The sequence below is a fragment of the Nansenia antarctica genome (genome assembly GCF_963989245.1).
Source record: "Nansenia antarctica genome assembly, chromosome: 8".
NCBI lineage: Eukaryota > Metazoa > Chordata > Actinopteri > Argentiniformes > Microstomatidae > Nansenia > Nansenia antarctica.
The window spans coordinates 23509847-23531121 of record NC_137678.1 but is presented as its reverse complement, the minus strand read 5'-3'; the positions used below and the strand labels follow the sequence as shown (position 1 = coordinate 23531121).

At 48.6% G+C, this 21275-nt stretch overlaps 1 protein-coding gene and 1 pseudogene across 2 annotated transcripts in view; one reads left to right on the top strand and one right to left on the bottom strand.

Moving 5' to 3' along the window:
- The window catches only part of LOC308164039 (differentially expressed in FDCP 6 homolog), a 204341-nt pseudogene that overhangs the window by 159999 nt on the left and 23067 nt on the right, over window positions 1–21275 (bottom strand). The window lies entirely within an intron of this gene.
- LOC308163479 (peptidase M20 domain-containing protein 2-like) lies at window positions 775–19782 on the top strand (the record flags this gene model as incomplete). The annotated part of the gene is made up of 8 exons (XM_080537662.1): window positions 775–800; window positions 14486–14759; window positions 17793–17941; window positions 18309–18451; window positions 18590–18744; window positions 18903–19038; window positions 19240–19347; window positions 19580–19782. 8 exons carry the CDS (start codon window positions 775–777, stop codon window positions 19780–19782), a joined length of 1194 nt encoding a protein of 397 aa, XP_080393788.1.

Genomic DNA, 21275 nt, shown 5'->3' with positions numbered 1-21275 from the left:
GGGAGAGCAGTACCTCAGGGGAGAGAGGTTCTGTTTTAAAGGAGAGTCTGGGAGTCTGGGACTCTCCATCTGAGAGTCTGGCCTTGCTGTCATGGTTGATGGGGGGGTGAGAGCTAGGGGGCATCCTGACAGGACAAAACACCAGTAGAGACACAAAGTATTACTGCTTTTTTGCTTTATTTTGACAGATAAATCTCCCTGTTTCTGTCTCTTATTTTATAATGTACCGGTAATGCGGTTATCATCATTTCAAATGAACTTACCTGTCACTACCCTCCTGTCCGTCTCCTAGCATACTGGCATTTCCTCCCTGTGGAACACAGAACCGAATACAGCTCTACTACTACTACTACTACTACTACTACTAGTGCTTTGAGTTGCATTTCATGTGCGAAAGGCGCTATATAAATAAAGTTTTACTTACTACTACTACTACTACTACTATCCTACTAATACTACTGCTGCTGCTGCTACTACTACTACTACTACTACTACTACTACTACTACTACTACTACTACTACTACTACTACTTCTACTACTACTACTACTTCTACTACTACTACTACTTCTACTACTACTTCTACTACTACTTCGGACAGATGTTTCATCCTAAAACAATAACCGCCCATAAAGCCTTGGAATATTATTTAGCAGTATGTAGTAATTAAAACCATTTCAGAGACATACAGTATTGAAGATCATTGAGCACTATGAGTAGTAGGATACATACCTTGAAGGGCTGACAGGAGGTGAGTTCTGTGCTGAAAGAGGCCATGGCCACCTGGCTCGGGGAGACCAGGTAGAGCGGGCGAGGGCGGGGACGTTGACGAGCTAAGAGAGACGTGGGGCAAGGTGAAGGGAGAGGCGGGGCAGGCACATCCTCCGCCCTTACCATTTTCCGTCTCCCTCTCTTCCTCTTATTTTCTACCCTTGAAGGACAAGTCTTTGACTTCACCACACTGTAGAGAGCAGGAGGGACAATCGCTGGTGGAGGTGGAACAGGGTTGGTCGGAAGAGCTGAGCTGGAGCGACCGACAGCAGCATGGGGAACAGATTTGGAGGCTGCATTTGAGTCAGAGGATGCTGTGGGATTCACACTTCCCAAAGAATGAAACTGAGGTTGAACTTGGGCTTTCCCTTCAGTCTGGCCACAAGTCTCCTTCATCACATCAGACTGATGCTGTTTGATCTGAGAGGAATTCTCTGCTGCAGGGGAAGGCTTCACTGCCTCGTTGCTGCCTCGTCTAGAATGACCTGCCTCGTCGCAGGGATATGACAATATTTCTTCTAGCGCTTGGAGGTCAGACACAGGGAAGTCAAATCCACTTTCCCAGCTGTGAGGACTGGGGCCTTCCACTTCAGGAGGTAGTGACGCAGCAGTAGCTGTGTTACCAGGGGCTCAGCGTGTTGGGTGTAGGTCACCTGTGCAGTCATTACAAGGACCTTTATCTGACCCTGGCCTCCATGGGTCCAGGACGGAGACCGATTCTGCTTGAGAAAGGTTTTGCGCTGAGTAGTTGTTCACTTGCAGGCCACTTTGAGGTTCAAATGTCTTGTAACTGTTGTAGCTGCCAGAGCCAGAGCAATTTGAGCCGTTCTGCTCTAACACAAGCTTGGGCGGAGAGAGGAACATGTGGGAGTGGGAATTAGTGTGAGCTACGGAGCCTCCCAAATATGTAGCACTATCCACAGGCTTCCACTGTGCCATAGTGGAGTGGGCCGGATGGGGGAGGCTTTGAGACGTGGGCTGGATGAGGGAAACACCGTGCTGAGAGATAAAGTGGCGCTTCAGGGAGTGAGAATCATAGTAGCTCTTCCGGCACCCAGGTTCAACACATCGAAACTGCTTCCGTTTTTGATGAGTTAAGATGTGGTCATTACTGTGAAGAAGAATGATATTGCATCAGGTGCATTACAATGAAACAATTATTTTTTAAAGTACTATATTATAGACCAAAGCCACAATCTAAGAGCATACCAGCCAACACAAATGCACCCCATAAGATTTAATTTATATGGAATAAGTATTTAGGTGGAATGACAGGGAATGACTTGTTGTTTTTTCTTTTTCTTGTGATTAAAGTAATTCTGGAACCAACATATCTGTTTCTACATCACTTCTCCCATAAAAATAAAAACATAAATGATGGAGTAATATATTAGGTCATATATAATATATTAAGTCATGGTAAGGTATTACGGTAAATAACATACAAGTCATATTCATCAAATTCAAGGGGTATGTTTCATTATTCGAAATGGCTTCATCTCAGACAGGAGAAAGGGTAAATGACTTCATCTCAGACAGGAGAAAGGGTACATGATTCACAGACAGGAGAAAGGGTACATGATTCACAGACAGGAGAAAGGGTACATGATTCACAGACAGGAGAAAGGGTACATGATTCACAGACAGGAGAAAGGGTACATGATTCACAGACAGGAGAAAGGGTACATGATTCACAGACAGGAGAAAGGGTAAATGACTTCATCTCAGAAAGGAGGAAGGGTTTGTGCCTCACAGGTGATCGTGGCGTTTAAAGCCTCGCTGGCAGACGGGACAGACGTGTGGTCTCCCCTGCTGGTGGCTCAGCAGGTGTTTGTTGAGTGCATTGGCTGTTCCAAACATTTTATGACAGAGTGAACACTCATGAGGTGACATCCGGACAGGTGCTGTTGGTGAACATACCTCAGACGCCAACAGAGGGCCCTCACCCGCCATTAAAGGACATGGGGCATTGGCTGAGACAGCTGCTAATGAAGATAAGAAACATCAGTCCCAAAAAGGTACACAACAAGGGATTGTCCACTTATCGTTCATTCATAAACGCCCCCCATAGACAACAACCATGTCTTAAACTAATTCTACGATGTGTGTGACTATCAACACAGGTGGGCCCGGCTACTCACCTATCTCTCTATTTACATCTGTCTCACGGCCCATCCAATGTACTCACCTATCTCTCTATTTACATCTGTCTCACGGCCCATCCAATGCTCTAGGTATGGGGGGCAGGGAGGAGGCGAGGGATTGGGGGCGTTGAGGAGAGCTTCAATTGATGAAAGAGGTTGCAGACACCCCTCAGCGTATTCCGTGTCCTCCATTTGTGGTTTTACAATCAAAAGTGTAGTCTTACAAAGAGACAAAAGTATTAGTATGCCATTGTCTATATGACATTATCTGTGTAAATATAATTTAGGTTTAAAAATGTTTTTTTAAGACATTTTGGAGCTCAGGCTTTTAGCTGCGTTACTCCCGTGATGCCCAGTGATAACTGTGCTGCTTCAACATTGTTGCTGCTGCGCTCTAATAACGTTCTAATAACGTTCTAATAACGTTCTAATAACGTTCTAATAACATCAGTCCCAAAAAGGTATACAACAAGGGATTGTCCACTTATCGTTCATTCATAAACACCCCCCATAGACAACAACCATGTCTTAAACTAATTCTACGATGTGTGTGACTATCAACACAGGTGGGCCCGGCTACTCACCTATCTCTCTATTTACATCTGTCTCACGGCCCATCCAATGTACTCACCTATCTCTCTATTTACATCTGTCTCACGGCCCATCCAATGTACTCACCTATCTCTCTATTTACATCTGTCTCACGGCCCATCCAATGCTCTAGGTATGGGGGGCAGGGAGGAGGCGAGGGATTGGGGGCGTTGAGGAGAGCTTCAATTGATGAAAGAGGTTGCAGACACCCCTCAGCGTATTCCGTGTCCTCCATTTGTGGTTTTACAATCAAAAGTGTAGTCTTACAAAGAGACAAAAGTATTAGTATGCCATTGTCTATATGACATTATCTGTGTAAATATAATTTAGGTTTAAAAAGGTTTTTTTAAGACATTTTGGAGCTCAGGCTTTTAGCTGCGTTACTCCCGTGATGCCCAGTGATAACTGTGCTGCTTCAACATTGTTGCTGCTGCGCTCTAATAACGTTCTAATAACGCTCTAATAACGTTCTAATAACGTTCTAATAACGTTCTAATAACGCTCTATTAACGTTCTAATAACGTTCTAATAACGTTCTAATAACGTTCACTGTTGAGCCAATTACGATCACTCAAATATCATCCAAGAAAGATATAATAATATTGACAGCATGTTTTGTACTTTTCAATTGTCACGGATGGATTTGATGACCTTGTCCACCTCCTGCACATTTAGAGAATTAGACAAACGCATCGCACCTCCTCACCAAAAACCTCAAGTGAAAAAAGCCAAATGTGATGACGATAATTAGCTAGATAGCTATAATCACCTCCGAAATTTCTTGATAGCTATGCCAGCTAAATTCCAAACTTATTAAAGTTGCTCTAATATTGCTGGCAAACTTCAGCTACTAAGTAGGTGTACAATTAAATACTCTCAAACTCAGAAATGATCAGCAAAGACCCTCATGTCCCTCGCTAATCTCACCTTCCAACATCACATTCACCTTCTCATCCTCTGTTTCCTTGTGACAGGGCGAACCAGGGTTGCCAGATATGTTGACATTTTCCAGCCTAACCACAGTCTAAAAATCGCTTAATCAACCAAAAACCACCAGCCCCAAACCTATAATTGTCAGAAAACCACTAATTACTATTCGGCAGGTGCCCATCTCCTGCCCCCAAACTGTTTGTCTGTTGCCAATGATGTTTGTAAAATATTGTTTAAAAACAATGCACATTGTATGTAGCTACTAGGGTGTGCGTTTTAACTTAACACATTTTGTAACATTCAGGTACTGACATTTTGATATCGCTTAAATGTTATTTATCCAGCCCAACTGCCTTTTTCCGGCCCAGTGTGATCAAAAGTAGCCCATTCGAGGGTAATCCGCCCCATCTGGCAACCCTGCGCACAGTAGCTAAATACAGATGCTAGCTCTACGAAGCTCTCGAGCTAGCATAACCTCGACCGTTATCTTAGTCTGCGATCAATATAAACGTTTTAAACAAACAACATCCATGTCATGTCAACTAGAATACACAGGCAGGCACTCCAAAAACTGCCAAATAGAATATATATGACATAATATATAGATATAATATAATAGAATATATATGATATAATATATAGATATAATAGAATATATATGAGGAATTCCTCTCAAAGTGGTAAAATGATTATGGTTGTTGTTACTCACAGGAGTCTCTTGTTATCACGGAGAACTTTCCCGCCTTTTCCTCTGCCAGCCCTGACGGGTTTTTGTTTTTTTACACGTGACTCTGCAGTAGGTACAGATGCTCTACCAAGCTCTCAACGTAACCTCAGGGACCGTTATCAAGTGATGTCATACAAATGCAGAAATTGTATTATTGTACCAAAAATGCACATTTTGTTGCAATGTTTTAATAAGTTATTTCAGTCCAGTGAATACATGTTAAAGAAATACACTCCCGTATTGCAATTAGAAAACCATTTTCTTTTCCAATTTAATGAGAAATACATTTAAAATATTGGCTACCCCCAATCTATTGTTTGTCTGCTTCTTATCAGTCTTTATAATAGGGGTGTGTGCTTGGTTTAACGTAGAAATCCAGTGACGGCACACTCTTGAGACATTTACCCATACTGTTGTCTGTTTAAACAGAGCTGGGACAGAATTACACTCCTGTCGTTTGCCCTCCCCGGCAAATCTCTGGAGAATCAGCTTCTTGTTTGGGACTGGGTTGTTGTTGTAGTTGGTGATGGAAAAACAGATGGAGAGTGCCCCCTGCCGACCAAATATAATGATGAGTGCACCCTGCCGACCAAATATAATTATGAGTGCCCCCTGCCGACCAAATATAATTATGATTGCGCCCTGCCGACTAACAGCATGCTTATTTCAGAGATACGTACGTACCGGACGACCTGAGGTGCGTGCCGAGGTTACTCGAAATATTGTTTTCTCCATTACCATAGGTGTCAATAGCGTAGGAGACAGGTACCTCAGACACCTGCTTTCAGCCTTCTTTCGTAGACTATCCAGCTGCCAATGGCTCGGCACACCATATCCACTGAGTCACTCCTCGAGTTCAAACAGAAAGTTGGCAATTGTATTGACGAAGTCAAAGACAAGCTCTATAGTCTAAGCAAAGACATATGGTGTTATGAAGGCCCACAATTTAGAGCCAGTTTAGTTTCCCCGAATCAGCCCTATTTTGCCCCTGTTATTTCCTTTATTATTTTCCATATTATTCATGTACGTTTTCATGAAGGTGTATGTATTGTTATTGTAATGTTTATGTATATGTTTAATGACGTGGTATATCCGGGGTGTGTCCGTGACCCGGATGCTGTGTCCGGTTGATATATATAGGGACGGAAGTGCTCTGTGCGTCAGTGTGACGAGAATCAGAGTGATGAGAGTAACGAGAGTGAGAAGAAGCAGAGAGAACGAGAAGTCGATCTAAGATGGCGGAGTCAGTAACACGCACACCGTGCTGAAGCTGAATACCTGAAGAGTGATTATTGAGTTCACAACTGTGATAGCCCGTTTAGCTGTGTCCCCGTTAGCCAGCCTTGCCAGCAGCCGGCTGCTAACGTTGGACCAAGCGAGACCCAAGCTGGACAGAGCCGTCGCCTCCACGAGTGGATTGCGACCGACCGCTGACTCCACCGGAGCTTACCGTGGACCCCGGACCTGAGCCCTTCACCCCTCGTCGTGGACTACGAAGAAGCCCCTTTCCCTTCGAGTTGCTACGTCACCCCCCCCCCTTTGTCTGCTACCTTCCTCGAAGCACATGCGAGCTCCAACCAGGCCTCAACGCGCTCCTTTCAGTCCGGGACTCTAAGCCTGTTCAGGCCAGATACTGTGAGTGAGTGAGTGTGTGTGTGGCCGGCGGGGAGGGAGTATATTTGGGATGTGTATAATTTGTATAAATAAATGTGTTTGTTCATATGGGATACCGTTACTGTGTGTTTAGTCGTCTGTTAGCTAATGTTAATGCTAATGCTAATGCTAATGCTAATGCTAATGCTAACGATAGTACTGCTAGTCAAAAGGGTTGCTGGCGCCCCCTGCCTGTATCCTCCTACACTGCCTATTTAGCTCAGAGTTAGTTAGATAACCAGCCCTTCCTAAATTCTACAGTCCTTTTAGCTACTCCCTGGTTACAATTGGTCCTTCGAGCCGGATAGGTTGTGTAGTGATAGCATGGCTGAGCGCAGCCAACCAGACAAGACAGTTACCCCCCCTTCTCCGCCCCCTGAGCCAGAGCCACGACCACAGAGAGTCCCGCGGTTGCCTCCGAGGTTACAGGAGTATGAGCTTGAGCTCGAAAGCTCACTGAGTGGTAGTGAGGAGCGCACTCCACGGGATACAGTGGTCGGAGAGGCCGAGGTGTCCGCCGGCGCGCGGGTGGCTAGCACCGAGACAGCCATCAAAGAGCACCAGCCTGAGGATGAGATGGCAGAACAGCAGGGTTTTGCCGTAGAAACGGAAGAGCAGGAAGGAGAGGCCCGGTCCGACAGCGCCTGCGGGCGGAAGAGGGAGGGCCTCAGCCTTCACGATCTGCCTCCCAGTACGGCGCGCTCGAGACCTAGCTCCTGCCGTTCAGTGGCTTCCTCCCGGTCCAGGGTTTCCGTGGGCAGTTCTGCCTCTGGGGCGGATAGCATGCACTCCAGAGGGAGTAGTGCCGCGCTGTCAGAATGTATGCGCCAACAGGCCGAGATGGCGTTAGAGCGGGAACGCCTCCAGTTCGAGCGTGAACGCCTCCAGATGGAGGGGGCGGAACGCGCGGCGGAGAGGCAGCGCCAGGAGGCGCTAGAACGTGAACGCCTCCAGATGGAGGGGGCGGAACGCACGATGGAGAGGCGCGAGCGCCTCCAGATGGAGGGAGCGGAACGTGCGGCGGAGAGACAGCGCCAGGAGGCGTTAGAGAGGGAACGCATCCAGTTCGAGCGCGAGCGCCTCCAGATGGGGAGAGAGCAACTGCACGCGGAGACGATGGCGGAAGTGATGCAGACCATGCGCGACATGTGCATCAGCAGAGCTCCGTCGGCCCGTAGCTCCAGAGCATCATCCGCACGGCCCTCTCGAGTGCCATCTCCTGAACCCCCCGCCGATGGCTCCATGACCCCCGCCATGACTGTCCAACTACAGGCCCAGCTGACCACCTTGAAGGAAGAGGACCAGGGACCCGACCGCTACGCGGCCCAGAGGGAGCCAGCGTCGCTGCCCGGGAGGGGAGCCATTCCCCAAGAGCGTAGCACACCCTTAGGTCCTCCAGTGCACCAAAACGCATGCAGGCCGGACACCCAGACCGTCACTCCAGCCCCGATCATCCACTACAGGATGTTTCCCCAGGTGGAGGGACCCAAGTTCCCCTTCTTCAAGGACGAGGACAGGAGCCAGTATGTGGAACTACGCATCTGCCTAGACACGCTCTTGGACGACTCCTGCTCAGAGTCCTACAAATATGCGATTCTCCTTCAGCATGTGAGGAACCCCAGAGCCCACAACATGGTTCTGGCCCATGCCTCCGCACCGACACCTTACACCAGAGCGCTCGCCGACTTGGATGCCCGCTACGGTCGTCCCTGGAACCACGCCCTTGCTGAACTGCAAGCCCTCGAACAGCAGGCCCCCATCAAGGATGAACGGGCGCTGGATGACTTCGCGCTCCGCGTGCACACCTTGGTTGGAATGCTGAAGACGCAGGGCCCAGCTGGCGCCAGCGAGATCAACAGCACCTCCAACGTAGAGCGGCTGCTCCGCAAGATCCCACGCTTCCGGCAGGAGAGGTTCCGGCGACAGCAGCGCGTTCGTAACCCCGGGAAGTTGGGTCTGAGCATGGCTGCCTTCGCGGAGTTCCTACTGGAGGAAGTGCATGACACCAACGTAGACGCCATGGGTTACGCTGAGCCGAAGAAGGAGAGGGAGAAGGGAGACCGCTGGGACAGGCCGAGCTCGAACAGAGGACGCCCAGTAGGAGTGCTGCACACGGAGGAGGAGCCTCGGAGAGAGAGGAAAGCCCGACCTGAGGGAAAGGATTCCTCTCAACCCCCTCAAAAGGGACGGAGAGGTCCACCGCCATGTCCGTACTGCACCAGCGAGCACTGGTTCAATGAGTGCAGTGACTTCGACAACCTGAGTACCGAGGCCAAGCAGAGGTGGCTCGAGGAGAACAAGAGGTGCTGGAACTGTGGGCGCGACCATCTGGCTAAGAACTGCACCTTGAGGAGAAAGTGCAACCGCTGCGAGGAGGTCCACCTCAACATCCTACACGAGGTCTCCCTCGCCAGGTCCACGGAGGGCACCAGAAGCCCTAGGTCCGGTAGCGCACCGGAAGAGGAAACACCTGTCTACTATCTAGACCCAACCCAGAGCAGCGGCTCCAAGGTCCTACTGAAGGTGGTGAAGGTCCGACTGCACCACAACAACGCTGTGTACGACACGTACGCCGTTCTAGACGACGGGTCGGAACGGACCATCCTCCTCCAGGAGGCAGTGCGCCAGTTGGGGCTCCACGGGACTGAGGAGAAGCTGACTCTGCGCACGATACGTCGCGACCTTAAAGAGGTCACCGGGGCGAGAATCAACTTCTCTATCTCCCCGGCGGGGCGGCCGTCGGACAGATATCGGCTTCAGAATGTCTTCACCGCAGACCAGCTAGCGCTCTCCCGCTACGACTACCCCCTGGAGAGATTACGCGCAAGATATTCCCACCTACGGCGAGTGGACCTACATCCGATAGAAGGAGCGGAGCCAACCCTTCTCATCGGCTCGGACAACGCTGCACTGATCGTGTCGCTCCGTCCTCCGCTGAGAGGACCACGAGGCTGCCCGATGGCGGTTAAGACTGCGCTTGGGTGGGCCCTCCAAGGCGCTACCGAGTGGAGAGATAGAGACGGGAGAGCTACGTCATCCCTCCATGTCCGCACCGAAGAAGTGCAGACCATCAACTGCCTTCACACCAGTGTGGACTCCATGAATGCGGCGCTACTAGACAACGTCCAGAAGCTGTGGACGCTAGACGTTGCGCCCTACAAGAATGAGAAGCTCTACGTACGGTCAAAGGAGGACGTCTACGCCATAGACCTCCTTAAAGCAAAGACAGTGCGTATCGAAGTCCAGGGCGTGAAGAGATACGTCACACCACTACTCCGAAGAGAACCCATGCCAGAGTTTCGAGTATCCCCTCGAACCGTCCTACAGTGTCTGACCAGCACTGAGAAGCGTATGAGGAAGGACGAGGTCCTTGCTGCTTCTTACAGAACTGAGATGAAGAAACTGACGGAGTCCGGTCTGGTGAAGAAGCTTGAGCCAGCCGAGGCGAACCAGAGTGCCGAGTCTTGGTACCTCCCGCACCACAATGTTCACCACAACGGGAAGAACCGAGTGGTCTTCAACTGTAGCTACCAGGTGGGGAAGCTCAACCTCAACCACTATCTTCTCCCTGGTCCAACCTTGACCCCAGCCCTCTTGGGAGTTCTGGTGCGCTTCCGTCAGCAGCCGATCGCAGTCAGTGGTGACATTAAGCGAATGTTTCACCAGGTCAGGATGTTGGAGGAAGACAAGCCACTCATGAGGTTTCTCTGGAGAGAGGACCCGAGCGACCCCGACCCCTCTATCTACCAGTGGGAGGTGCTACCCTTCGGGACAACCTGCAGCCCCTGTTGCGCTACCTATGCGCTACAGACTCACGCCGCGCAGGAGACGGCACCTCCTGGAGTGTTTGACGCCGTCCATAAGAGCTTTTACGTGGACAACTGCCTCCACAGTTCGAAGACAGCCACGGAAGCCCGTCAGCTAGTCCAGGACCTGCGTGCTCATCTCCAGGAGGGTGGATTTGAGATCTGCCAGTGGGCCAGCAACGACCCGCAAGTCATCAGAGACCTCCCGAAGGAGGCCACCTCGACCAGCAGCGAGGCTTGGGTCTCTCACTCACCAGATGATGCTCAGGAGATGACGCTCGGACTTATCTGGCAGTTCCAGACCGACACTCTACGCTATCGCAATAAGCCTGCCAAGCCCCAACGCGTCACGATGAGAACGATATACAGCACTCTAGCGAGCCAGTACGACCCACTGGGATATATCGCTCCCTTCACGACGATGGCCAAGGTGCTTGTCCGGGAGCTGTGGGCCCAAGAACGAGGATGGGACGATCCTCTGCCTCGTCACCTAGAAGAGAAGTGGAAGGCCTGGGAGCAGGAACTTCCCACTCTCCAGCACATCAAGCTGCAGCGGAGCTACTTCCCTCCCTCCACGGACCTAGAGAGGAGTGTCATCACGCTACATGTATTCTGCGACGCCTCGGAGATGGCGTACGGGTCCGTGGCATACGTCAGAGCGGCGGAGCTTGGAGGTGAAGTCCACGTCTTGTTTGTCCTGGCACGTTCCCGAGTGGCGCCAAAAAAGCAACAGTCCATCCCAAGACTGGAGCTGTGTGCTGCCCTGAACGGCGCGCAACTGGGAAGGTTCCTGCTCGACGAGCTCCAGCTACCTCTGATGAGCGTCACCATGTGGTCAGACTCAACTACCGTCCTCCAGTGGTTGAAGTCCAGCTCATGTCGGTATAAGGTGTTCGTGGGCACCCGAGTCGCAGAGATTCTGGAGTTGACTGAGGTGAACTGCTGGCGTTATGTAGACACCAAGAGGAACCCTGCTGACGTCATCACGAGAGGGGCAACTCTCCAGGATCTGGCTGAGCCCCACCTGTATCACACGGGACCAGACTTCCTACAGGAGCGGGAGTCAGAGTGGCCAGCCACGCCGGCGTTAGCCGAAGACAGAGAGGACAAAGAGCTGCGTAAGACGTTGTTCTGCGGAGTCACCCAGGTCGTAGACCCTGAGACTACTCCAGGAGAGGAGTGTGAGACGCTCGAAGAGCTGCAGAAGAGGATGTTCTGCTCCAAGGCCGGTCTACCCCTAGATACTACGCTCAGCGCCGAAGATTACACCGCGGCGGAGCTCCTGGTGCTGCAGAGTGCCCAACAGGATGCCTTCTCCCGAGAGCGGGAGTGTCTCGCGAAAGGGAAGCCGATCCCCTCGGACAGTAGACTCCGCGGCTTAGCTCCAGAGCTCGACGGTGTTCTCATTCGCGTGGGTGGCAGACTGCGCCGCGCTCAAGATCTAGACCTAGACACGAAGCATCCCATCGTGCTTCCCACTAAGCATCAGGTCACCAGATTGGTCATCAAGCACCATGATGACAAAGTGCAGCACGCGGGTGGAGAGCGTGTCTTCGCGGAGGTACGACGGAGATTCTGGATACTCCATGGACGGGAGGCGGTACGGAGATATCAAAGGTCCTGCTCGGACTGCCAGAGGTGGCGAGCCACGCCGCCGCAGCCCATGATGTCCGATCTGCCCGAGGACCGGCTGCGACTGAGACAGGCTCCGTTCCACTCTACTGGGGTTGACTGTTTCGGGCCACTCCTAGTCCGAAACCGGCGAGCCTCCGAAAAGCGGTGGGGCATCATCTACACGTGCCTGACGACGAGAGCAATGCACCTTGAAGTTCTGCACCAGCTCACAAGCGACAGCTTCCTCATGTCCTTCAAGAGGTTCACCTCCAGGCGAGGGACCCCTAAGACCCTCCGGTCGGACAGAGGCACCAACTTCGTCGGTGGTGAGGCCGAGCTGAGGGCGAGCTACGCTGCGATGACTGAGGAGGCCCGTGACAGACTCGCCTCCCAGCAAGTGAAGTTTGAGTTCAACCCCCCAAATGCTCCACACTTCGGGGGAGCCTGGGAGCGGGAGATTCGCTCAGTAAAGAACGTCCTACGTACCATTCTCGGACAGAAGGTGCCTACCGATGAGGTGCTCGAGACTGTACTAGCAGAGATTGAGGGCATCTTGAACTCCCGGCCCCTAGGCTATACCTCCAGTGATGTAGCAGATCTGGATCCCATCACGCCCAACTTCTTGCTGATGGGGCGGCGAGACTCTGCACTGCCTCAGGTAGTCTACGACCCTGCAGAGCTCACCGGAAGAAGATGGTGGAGGCACAGCCAGGTGCTCGCGGACCAGTTTTGGAGGCAGTTCATACTGCACTACCTGCCGACCCTGCAAGTCAGGCAGAAGTGGACGAGGGAGAGAGACAACTTGTCCGAAGGTGCCGTGGTACTGGTGATCGACCAGTCCCTTCCACGCGCCGCCTGGCAGACAGGCAGAGTGACCAAGGTCCTGCCGGGTCCGGATGGAAGGGTGCGGACGGCCATCGTGGACGTTGGTGGTCGCACTTACACCCGACCTGTGGCACGCCTGATTGAGCTCCCTCAAATTACGAAGGACACTATCACCTCCTACCTCACGCTGCTAGAGCAGCCTAGCCAGTGTGCCTTCCCTAGTTAAATGAAACCGAGGGTTTCATGGGGCGGCTGTTATGAAGGCCCACAATTTAGAGCCAGTTTAGTTTCCCCGAATCAGCCCTATTTTGCCCCTGTTATTTCCTTTATTATTTTCCATATTATTCATGTACGTTTTCATGAAGGTGTATGTATTGTTATTGTAATGTTTATGTATATGTTTAATGACGTGGTATATCCGGGGTGTGTCCGTGACCCGGATGCTGTGTCCGGTTGATATATATAGGGACGGAAGTGCTCTGTGCGTCAGTGTGACGAGAATCAGAGTGATGAGAGTAACGAGAGTGAGAAGAAGCAGAGAGAACGAGAAGTCGATCTAAGATGGCGGAGTCAGTAACACGCACACCGTGCTGAAGCTGAATACCTGAAGAGTGATTATTGAGTTCACAACTGTGATAGCCCGTTTAGCTGTGTCCCCGTTAGCCAGCCTTGCCAGCAGCCGGCTGCTAACGTTGGACCAAGCGAGACCCAAGCTGGACAGAGCCGTCGCCTCCACGAGTGGATTGCGACCGACCGCTGACTCCACCGGAGCTTACCGTGGACCCCGGACCTGAGCCCTTCACCCCTCGTCGTGGACTACGAAGAAGCCCCTTTCCCTTCGAGTTGCTACGTCACCCCCCCCCCTTTGTCTGCTACCTTCCTCGAAGCACATGCGAGCTCCAACCAGGCCTCAACGCGCTCCTTTCAGTCCGGGACTCTAAGCCTGTTCAGGCCAGATACTGTGAGTGAGTGAGTGTGTGTGTGGCCGGCGGGGAGGGAGTATATTTGGGATGTGTATAATTTGTATAAATAAATGTGTTTGTTCATATGGGATACCGTTACTGTGTGTTTAGTCGTCTGTTAGCTAATGTTAATGCTAATGCTAATGCTAATGCTAATGCTAATGCTAACGATAGTACTGCTAGTCAAAAGGGTTGCTGGCGCCCCCTGCCTGTATCCTCCTACACTGCCTATTTAGCTCAGAGTTAGTTAGATAACCAGCCCTTCCTAAATTCTACAGTCCTTTTAGCTACTCCCTGGTTACATATGGAGTTGCCCAGAACTTGCATATGAAGAAAGAAAGTCTCACGACAGGTTGGTGCAAATTTTCTCTGATGAAAAGGGATGGAGTGTGAATATTCACTATAAACTTGAGACAGCATTCCGTGCGTCATGGGGACCGGTCAGTGATGTATTCCATATTAGTTTCTTGTGCGAATACGATGCATTACCTGGCATTGGACATGCCTGTGGCCATAACCTGATCGATGCATTACCTGGCCTTGGACATGCCTGTGGCCATAACCTGATCGATGCATTACCTGGCCTTGGACATGCCTGTGGCCATAACCTGATCGATGCATTACCTGGCCTTGGACATGCCTGTGGCCATAACCTGATCGCAGAAGTGGGAGCTGCCGCAGCGTTGGGCCTAAAAGCATTGGTAGAATGCACACCCGAGTTCCCTGTTCGTGTCCAGGTATCAGTGGTGGCTGGTGCTAAACATTTTGGGTGGGGCACAGGTTATGGGGGCATGCTCCACGGGGAAGAATATCAACTTTAACATCTGGATTTACAGTCAATTTTAGCATGAGAATAACAGTGTTTCCCCTAGGTTTGCTGCCTTGGGGGGGTGGCATGGACCGTGGCATGGACCCCCCCCCCCCCCAGGGGGTAAGACCCTGCGACATACCAGCGTCATGTCCAGGGGGTGTACTAACTTGTACATTAAGCCGCCTCACGCTACGGAAACAGGAGGCTCCTTCCCTATGGGCCATTAGGCTCGAGAACCATCGGTTCTCAAGGCTACTTACTTATGTGGTCTTGACTACCTGTCCACTTTCTCACCTGGTTCTTGCTGTCTCTCTCTCTCTCTCTCTCTCTCTCTGGTGTGCCGACACCATCCTGCTCTCTCTCCTTCTCTCCCTCCCTATCCTTCTCTCTCCCTTTTGCTGTCAACCAAAAGGCAAACATAACAACCAGAGTATTTATAATCTAATAAGAGGTATAAATTGATCCATATCAATTGTTATTCATATATACATACATATCATATATTCGTCATAGTCAGGGACTCCAATTAAATGTCACGTAGCCTATAGGCATCTCCATCAATCCAGGATTCATTACATTGTCTACTGTCACATTGCCCATATAGTGGGCTGTTGTTCAGGTATTGATGTTAGCCATTGATGTAGTCAGGATTATAGAGTTGGTTTAATTACCTGGATGTAGTGTGCCATGGCCTCTCTGTGGTCCGTGAAGGAGGCAGTGTTGTTAGCAAATGTGACAATCAGCTTGCGTGGAAATAACAGCCCATACCTCACGTTAGCCTCCCGCGGGGTTGAGAAAGTTTTTGTTCGATATCAGTTAGACGGCGTTCCGTCTCGTTAGCGGCTGTTTCCAGGTCCTTTACCTTGGTCGTATTGGAAATCATGTCCTTGCGGAGTGAATCCAGACATTCTTTAATTGGTTTAAGTTTCAGATCAAATGCGGAGTCAAGCTCTTCACGTATGACTTCTCTCATAATTGATGCAAGTTCTCCGCGGTCCATCACCGTAACTTTTTGTTTTAGATCGCTTCTTAGATTTCTTAACTCTCTGCTGCCAGCAGCGTTGGCCATACAACTTGAGTAACCTATATCAAACAATCAACAAACATCCGGTGCGGAGATTGCGACCACAAACGAGATAAGTTTGACTTCGGTAATAGGTCCAGTTGCAATATCCTCAAGTTAGGAACAAAAGATGCCTCATTCTAATCCATTTGTTCAATTTGTTTACAGAAATAAATCCTCCTTACATTGTAAAAAACGTAATTTGTTAGGAGAGCAGTCGTGCTGCCCCAGAAGTCGCTGCCCCGGAAGTCGGAAGTCCTCAGGACTTCCGCATTGGAGCATATGCTGGATATACAACCGGATATTCAAGGCGCACATTTTTGCGCCCCGGCCGAGAAATAGGAGACAGACAATTGGAGCGCTGCTACAGCTCACGTGTAAGCGAAAAGTATTTGGCCTGCGATAGACTTGCATTCGACCGGCGTCCCGACTCCTCCCCCTATGTATTTTAACAGTGAATTTTACACACACAGATAAAAAAAAATATTGTATTGGAGGATTTTTAATGAATGCTGATAGGCGCCGACAGAATATCAGCCGCATTTTGTGAATAAACAATGTTTATTTAAAAAAAAAACTTTTACAAATCGCAACTAGGAAGTGAAGGTGGGGGCGGCGCCCCAGCGCCCTCTATCGGCCAGCCGCCACTGCCAGGTATTGTCAGCGCTCATACACATACATATACTGTAGATATAATATGATCGCACACACATGAATTATGCAATAGAAATCTGAGAAGTCTTTTCTAAAGACTGACACCTTGAGCATGCTCTGCGCCAATTCTCAGTGCAATAAATAGCCAAATTCCTCAACTATATTGTTTATGCTGTATTATACAGCCTGTATAACGTTGAATTATATACAAGTCCGTGGGAGAGCATGGAACTAGACACAGGTTGATCGGGTAACTTGCTCTCTCCACAGGTGACGGTGTTGGGGACCCCAGCCGAGGAGGATGGTGGGGGTAAAATAGACATGATACGGTTGGGTGCTTTTGAAGGCCTTGACATGGCGTTCATGGCCCACCCCTCACAGGAGGATGCCTCCTATCTGCCAGACGTGGCTGAACACGAGTAAGGCTATTTGATTAGTTATTTTATCGGTTCTTACAACCAAAACAGTCTATTACAATATATTTCATGATGAATAAAGACAAATATTTGATTTCCACTTCTCACAGTAATTTCCAACTACACGAATAACACATTAGAAACATGCATGTTGTAGTAGTGCATGCAATCATTTATTGATATTGATAAGTCAATATCAACTGTGCAGGAGCTCTCGTTGTAGTTGGAGGCCCTCGTTTCTGGCCTGTAGCTATTTCAGGCTACAGGCCAGTTATGTGTGAGAGATCTCTCGTGCCCCTGTCCTACTCCCAGAATAAACCAGGAGGACAGAGTCTAACACTTAGTGAATTTTACACACACACAGATAAAAAAAAATATTGTATTGGAGGATTTTTAATGAATGCTGATAGGCGCCGACAGAATATCAGCTGCATTTTGTGAATAAACAATGTTTATTTAAAAAAAAAACTTTTACAAATCGCAACTAGGAAGTGAAGGTGGGGGCGGCGCCCCAGCGCCCTCTATCGGCCAGCCGCCACTGCCAGGTATTGTCAGCGCTCATACACATACATATACTGTAGATATATAATATGATCGCACACACATGAATTATGCAATAGAAATCTGAGAAGTATTTTCTAAAGACTGACACCTTGAGCATGCTCTGCGACAATTCTCAGTGCAATAAATAGCCAAATTCCTCAACTATATTGTTTATGCTGTATTATACAGCCTGTATAACGTTGAATTATATACAAGTCCGTGGATGCCGTGAGAGAGCATGGAACTAGACACAGGTTGATCGGGTAACTTGCTCTCTCCACAGGTGACGGTGTTGGGGACCCCAGCCGAGGAGGATGGTGGGGGTAAAATAGACATGATACGGTTGGGTGCTTTTGAAGGCCTTGACATGGCGTTCATGGCCCACCCCTCACAGGAGGATGCCTCCTATCTGCCAGACGTGGCTGAACACGAGTAAGGCTATTTGATTAGTTATTTTATCGGTTCTTACAACCAAAACAGTCTATTACAATATATTTCATGATGAATAAAGACAAATATTTGATTTCCACTTCTCACAGTAATTTCCAACTACACGAATAACACATTAGAAACATGCATGTTGTAGTAGTGCATGCAATCATTTATTGATATTGATAGGTCAATATCAACTGTGCAGGAGCTCTCGTTGTAGTTGGAGGCCCTCGTTTCTGGCCTGTAGCTATTTCAGGCTACAGGCCAGTTATGTGTGAGAGATCTCTCGTGCCCCTGTCCTACTCCCAGAATAAACCAGGAGGACAGAGTCTAACACTTAGTGTCTGGTTTATGATTTCATTTCCAGTGTCATAGTGAGGTACCATGGCAAGGCGTCTCATGCTGCCGCCTACCCCTGGGAAGGGATCAATGCGCTGGACGCTGCTGTCCTGGCCTACAACAACATCTCTGTGCTCAGACAGCAACTCAAACCAGACTGGAGAGTCCATGGTGAGGGACAGCCTAGTTAACACTTATGTTCCTCCTGATCTTGTCTTCAGGAGTTATGTTTAACATACAACAACAACTGTTTCTTGTAGTGACCTTCCCCACTTGCTCTCAAGTACTGGTGGACCTTGTCCTGTGCAGGTATCATCAAGCATGGTGGGGTGAAACCCGATATCATCCCTGCCTACACTGAGCTGGAGTATTACCTGCGCACTCCCTCACGCAAAGACCTGCCCACTATCAAAGCCAAGGCTGAGAGGTGTTTTAGATCTGCTGCCATGGCAACTGGCTGTGAAGTAAGCGATTTTTTTTTAAAATCACCACATAGGAAAATTATTATAGAAATTAAGAACTCATCTGGTACAGTCATGCAATTTTCTGTTGCATTGAACCCAACGTGTATTACTTTTTTTCATTATTATTATTTTTTTTTTACCAAAAATGTCTTCCTAAGGTTGAAGTCCAGTTTGCAAAGAATGCGTTTGACAACCTCCTGCGGAACACCACACTGCACAGTCTGTATGAGGACAACGGCAAAGCCTTGGGGATGGAATTCACAACAGATGAAGAGGTTCTTAAAAACTCTTCTGGTAGGAGAAGCATCTCTTATGCATCCCATAGGCCCTCTTGTGGTCATTAGAAGGTGACATTCGTTTCTACACAATACTCAGGCAACAGTTCAGTTGCGATAGAAACAACAGTTATGCAATGAGATAGAAATGTTGTGTGTGACTATATGAAAGCTCTTGTATAACTTCATGAAAGGCCCATATTGTCTTGAACACCCACAGGCTCCACTGACTTTGGAAATGTGTCTTTTATTATACCTGGAATCCACCCCTACTTCTATATTGGTTCTGAGGCTCTGAATCACACAGAAGAGTACACTGTAGCAGCTGGTATGCACCTTAAACATGCATGACCACTGTTATCTGATTACAGTAATAGTTTTCCTTTTGATCACATTAGATTATATATACAGTATATGTCATCTTTATCAAAGCCAGCATGTTTTCTTCCCTACAGCATGCTGCATGTTCAGATGTTGTAGTCATTGGATTGGGAAAAGCATGTTAAAAATAAAATAAAACGATGTTATGTAATTCCTTGTCCTTGACTGATTCCTTGCAGGTGATGAGAAGGCTCAGTTCTATGCTCTGCGGGCAGCGAAGGCCTTGGCCATGACGGCCCTGGATGTGCTGCTGTGTCCAGAGCTGCTGCGGCGGGTGAGGGAGGAGTTCACAGAGGTCAAACTAAAGGAGGAACGACTCCTGGGGAGTGGACTGGGGCAGGACGCCTCAGGGGCCATGTCGTGTGGTGGAGTGCAGCTCTGAGACACCTGCAAACACAGCATGCTCTGGCAGACAGGAGATGCAACACCAGTGCTTGATGTTGAATGAAAACGAGATAACTATTTACGATTGCATAAGAGTACGTTCTAGGATACTACGTTCTAAGATGACTTCAATGGATCATTTATTTGATTGAAACAAAAGACACAACGTAATCCACTATTGCATCATTTGTCAAAATTACATCACAGTTACCTAGAATAGAATTATATCTAGTTTACCTAGAATAAAAACACCATCATAAAAAAGTGTCCTATTTTGGCGAGAGATATACCCAGGCTTTGAGGTAAATTAGGCTTAATCCCAAATAGATGCCCTATCAATATTGCATTATTATAAATGCATTGTAATGGCCAGTTTTTAGATCTCCATTAAGACACTTTAATAAACCCTCTGACAAATCTCATCATGTCATTAGTTGTCATTTATCCAAGCAGTTATTATAACATGGAAATAAGTAGTCTGGGCAGTTAAAGCAATAATCTGTTCTTCGGTACAGTACGCCCACTGGATTTTTTAATGTATTCTAAGTATGCATCATTAAACTGAGATTATCCAAAATATATACGTATGTATATACAATCTGTTGAGAGAATGATATACAATTTGAGAACAAACCTTAGAAGATAGAATTTTTATTCATAACTCAACAAAAAAAACACCACAGTGTAAATGTTAGAAAACCATGTCAGTAGTCCACTTAGCTTTCACAAATTCAAACAAAAACTCAATCTGACATTAAAATGGATAAGAATAGGAAGTGGAAACTAAAAGACATGCTGGGAGGTGTAAGTAAAAAATACAGCAGCCTACATCAGTTGGTTCTTCTATCATGCTAACATCTGTGATTTGTTATAATGACCTGTGGCAGGGTGGACTGCTCGATGCCTCCCTCTGGTGGCAAGAACCGTGGAGTGATCTTCAACAACCACTTATCCGGTGTGGTGAACATCACACTCTCCTGCAGATTCTTCCTCTCTGATGCTTCTTCAGGCTTCCTGCTTGTCTGAAACTCTTCCCACACTCAGAGCACTGGTATGGTTTCTCTCCTGTGTGTATTCTCTGGTGTAGAAATAGGTCTCCTGATTGATTGAAACTCTTGCCACACTGGGAGCACTGGTATGGTTTCTCTCCTGTGTGTATTCTCTGGTGTATCTTTAGGTATCCTGCTTGATTGAAGCTCTTGCCACACTGTATGCACTGGTATGGTTTCTCTCCTGAGTGTATTCTCTGGTGTCTCTTTAGGTCTCCTGCACGAGTGAAACTCTTCCCACACTGGGAGCACTGGTATGGTTTCTCTCCTGTGTGTATTCTCTGGTGTGTCTTTAAGTGTTGTTCCTTAATGAAACTCTTCCCACACTGGGAGCACTGGTATGGTTTCTCTCCTGTGTGTATTCTCTGGTGTAGCATTAGGTATCCTGCTTGATTGAAGCTCTTGCCACACTGTGTGCACTGGTATGGTTTCTCTCCTGAGT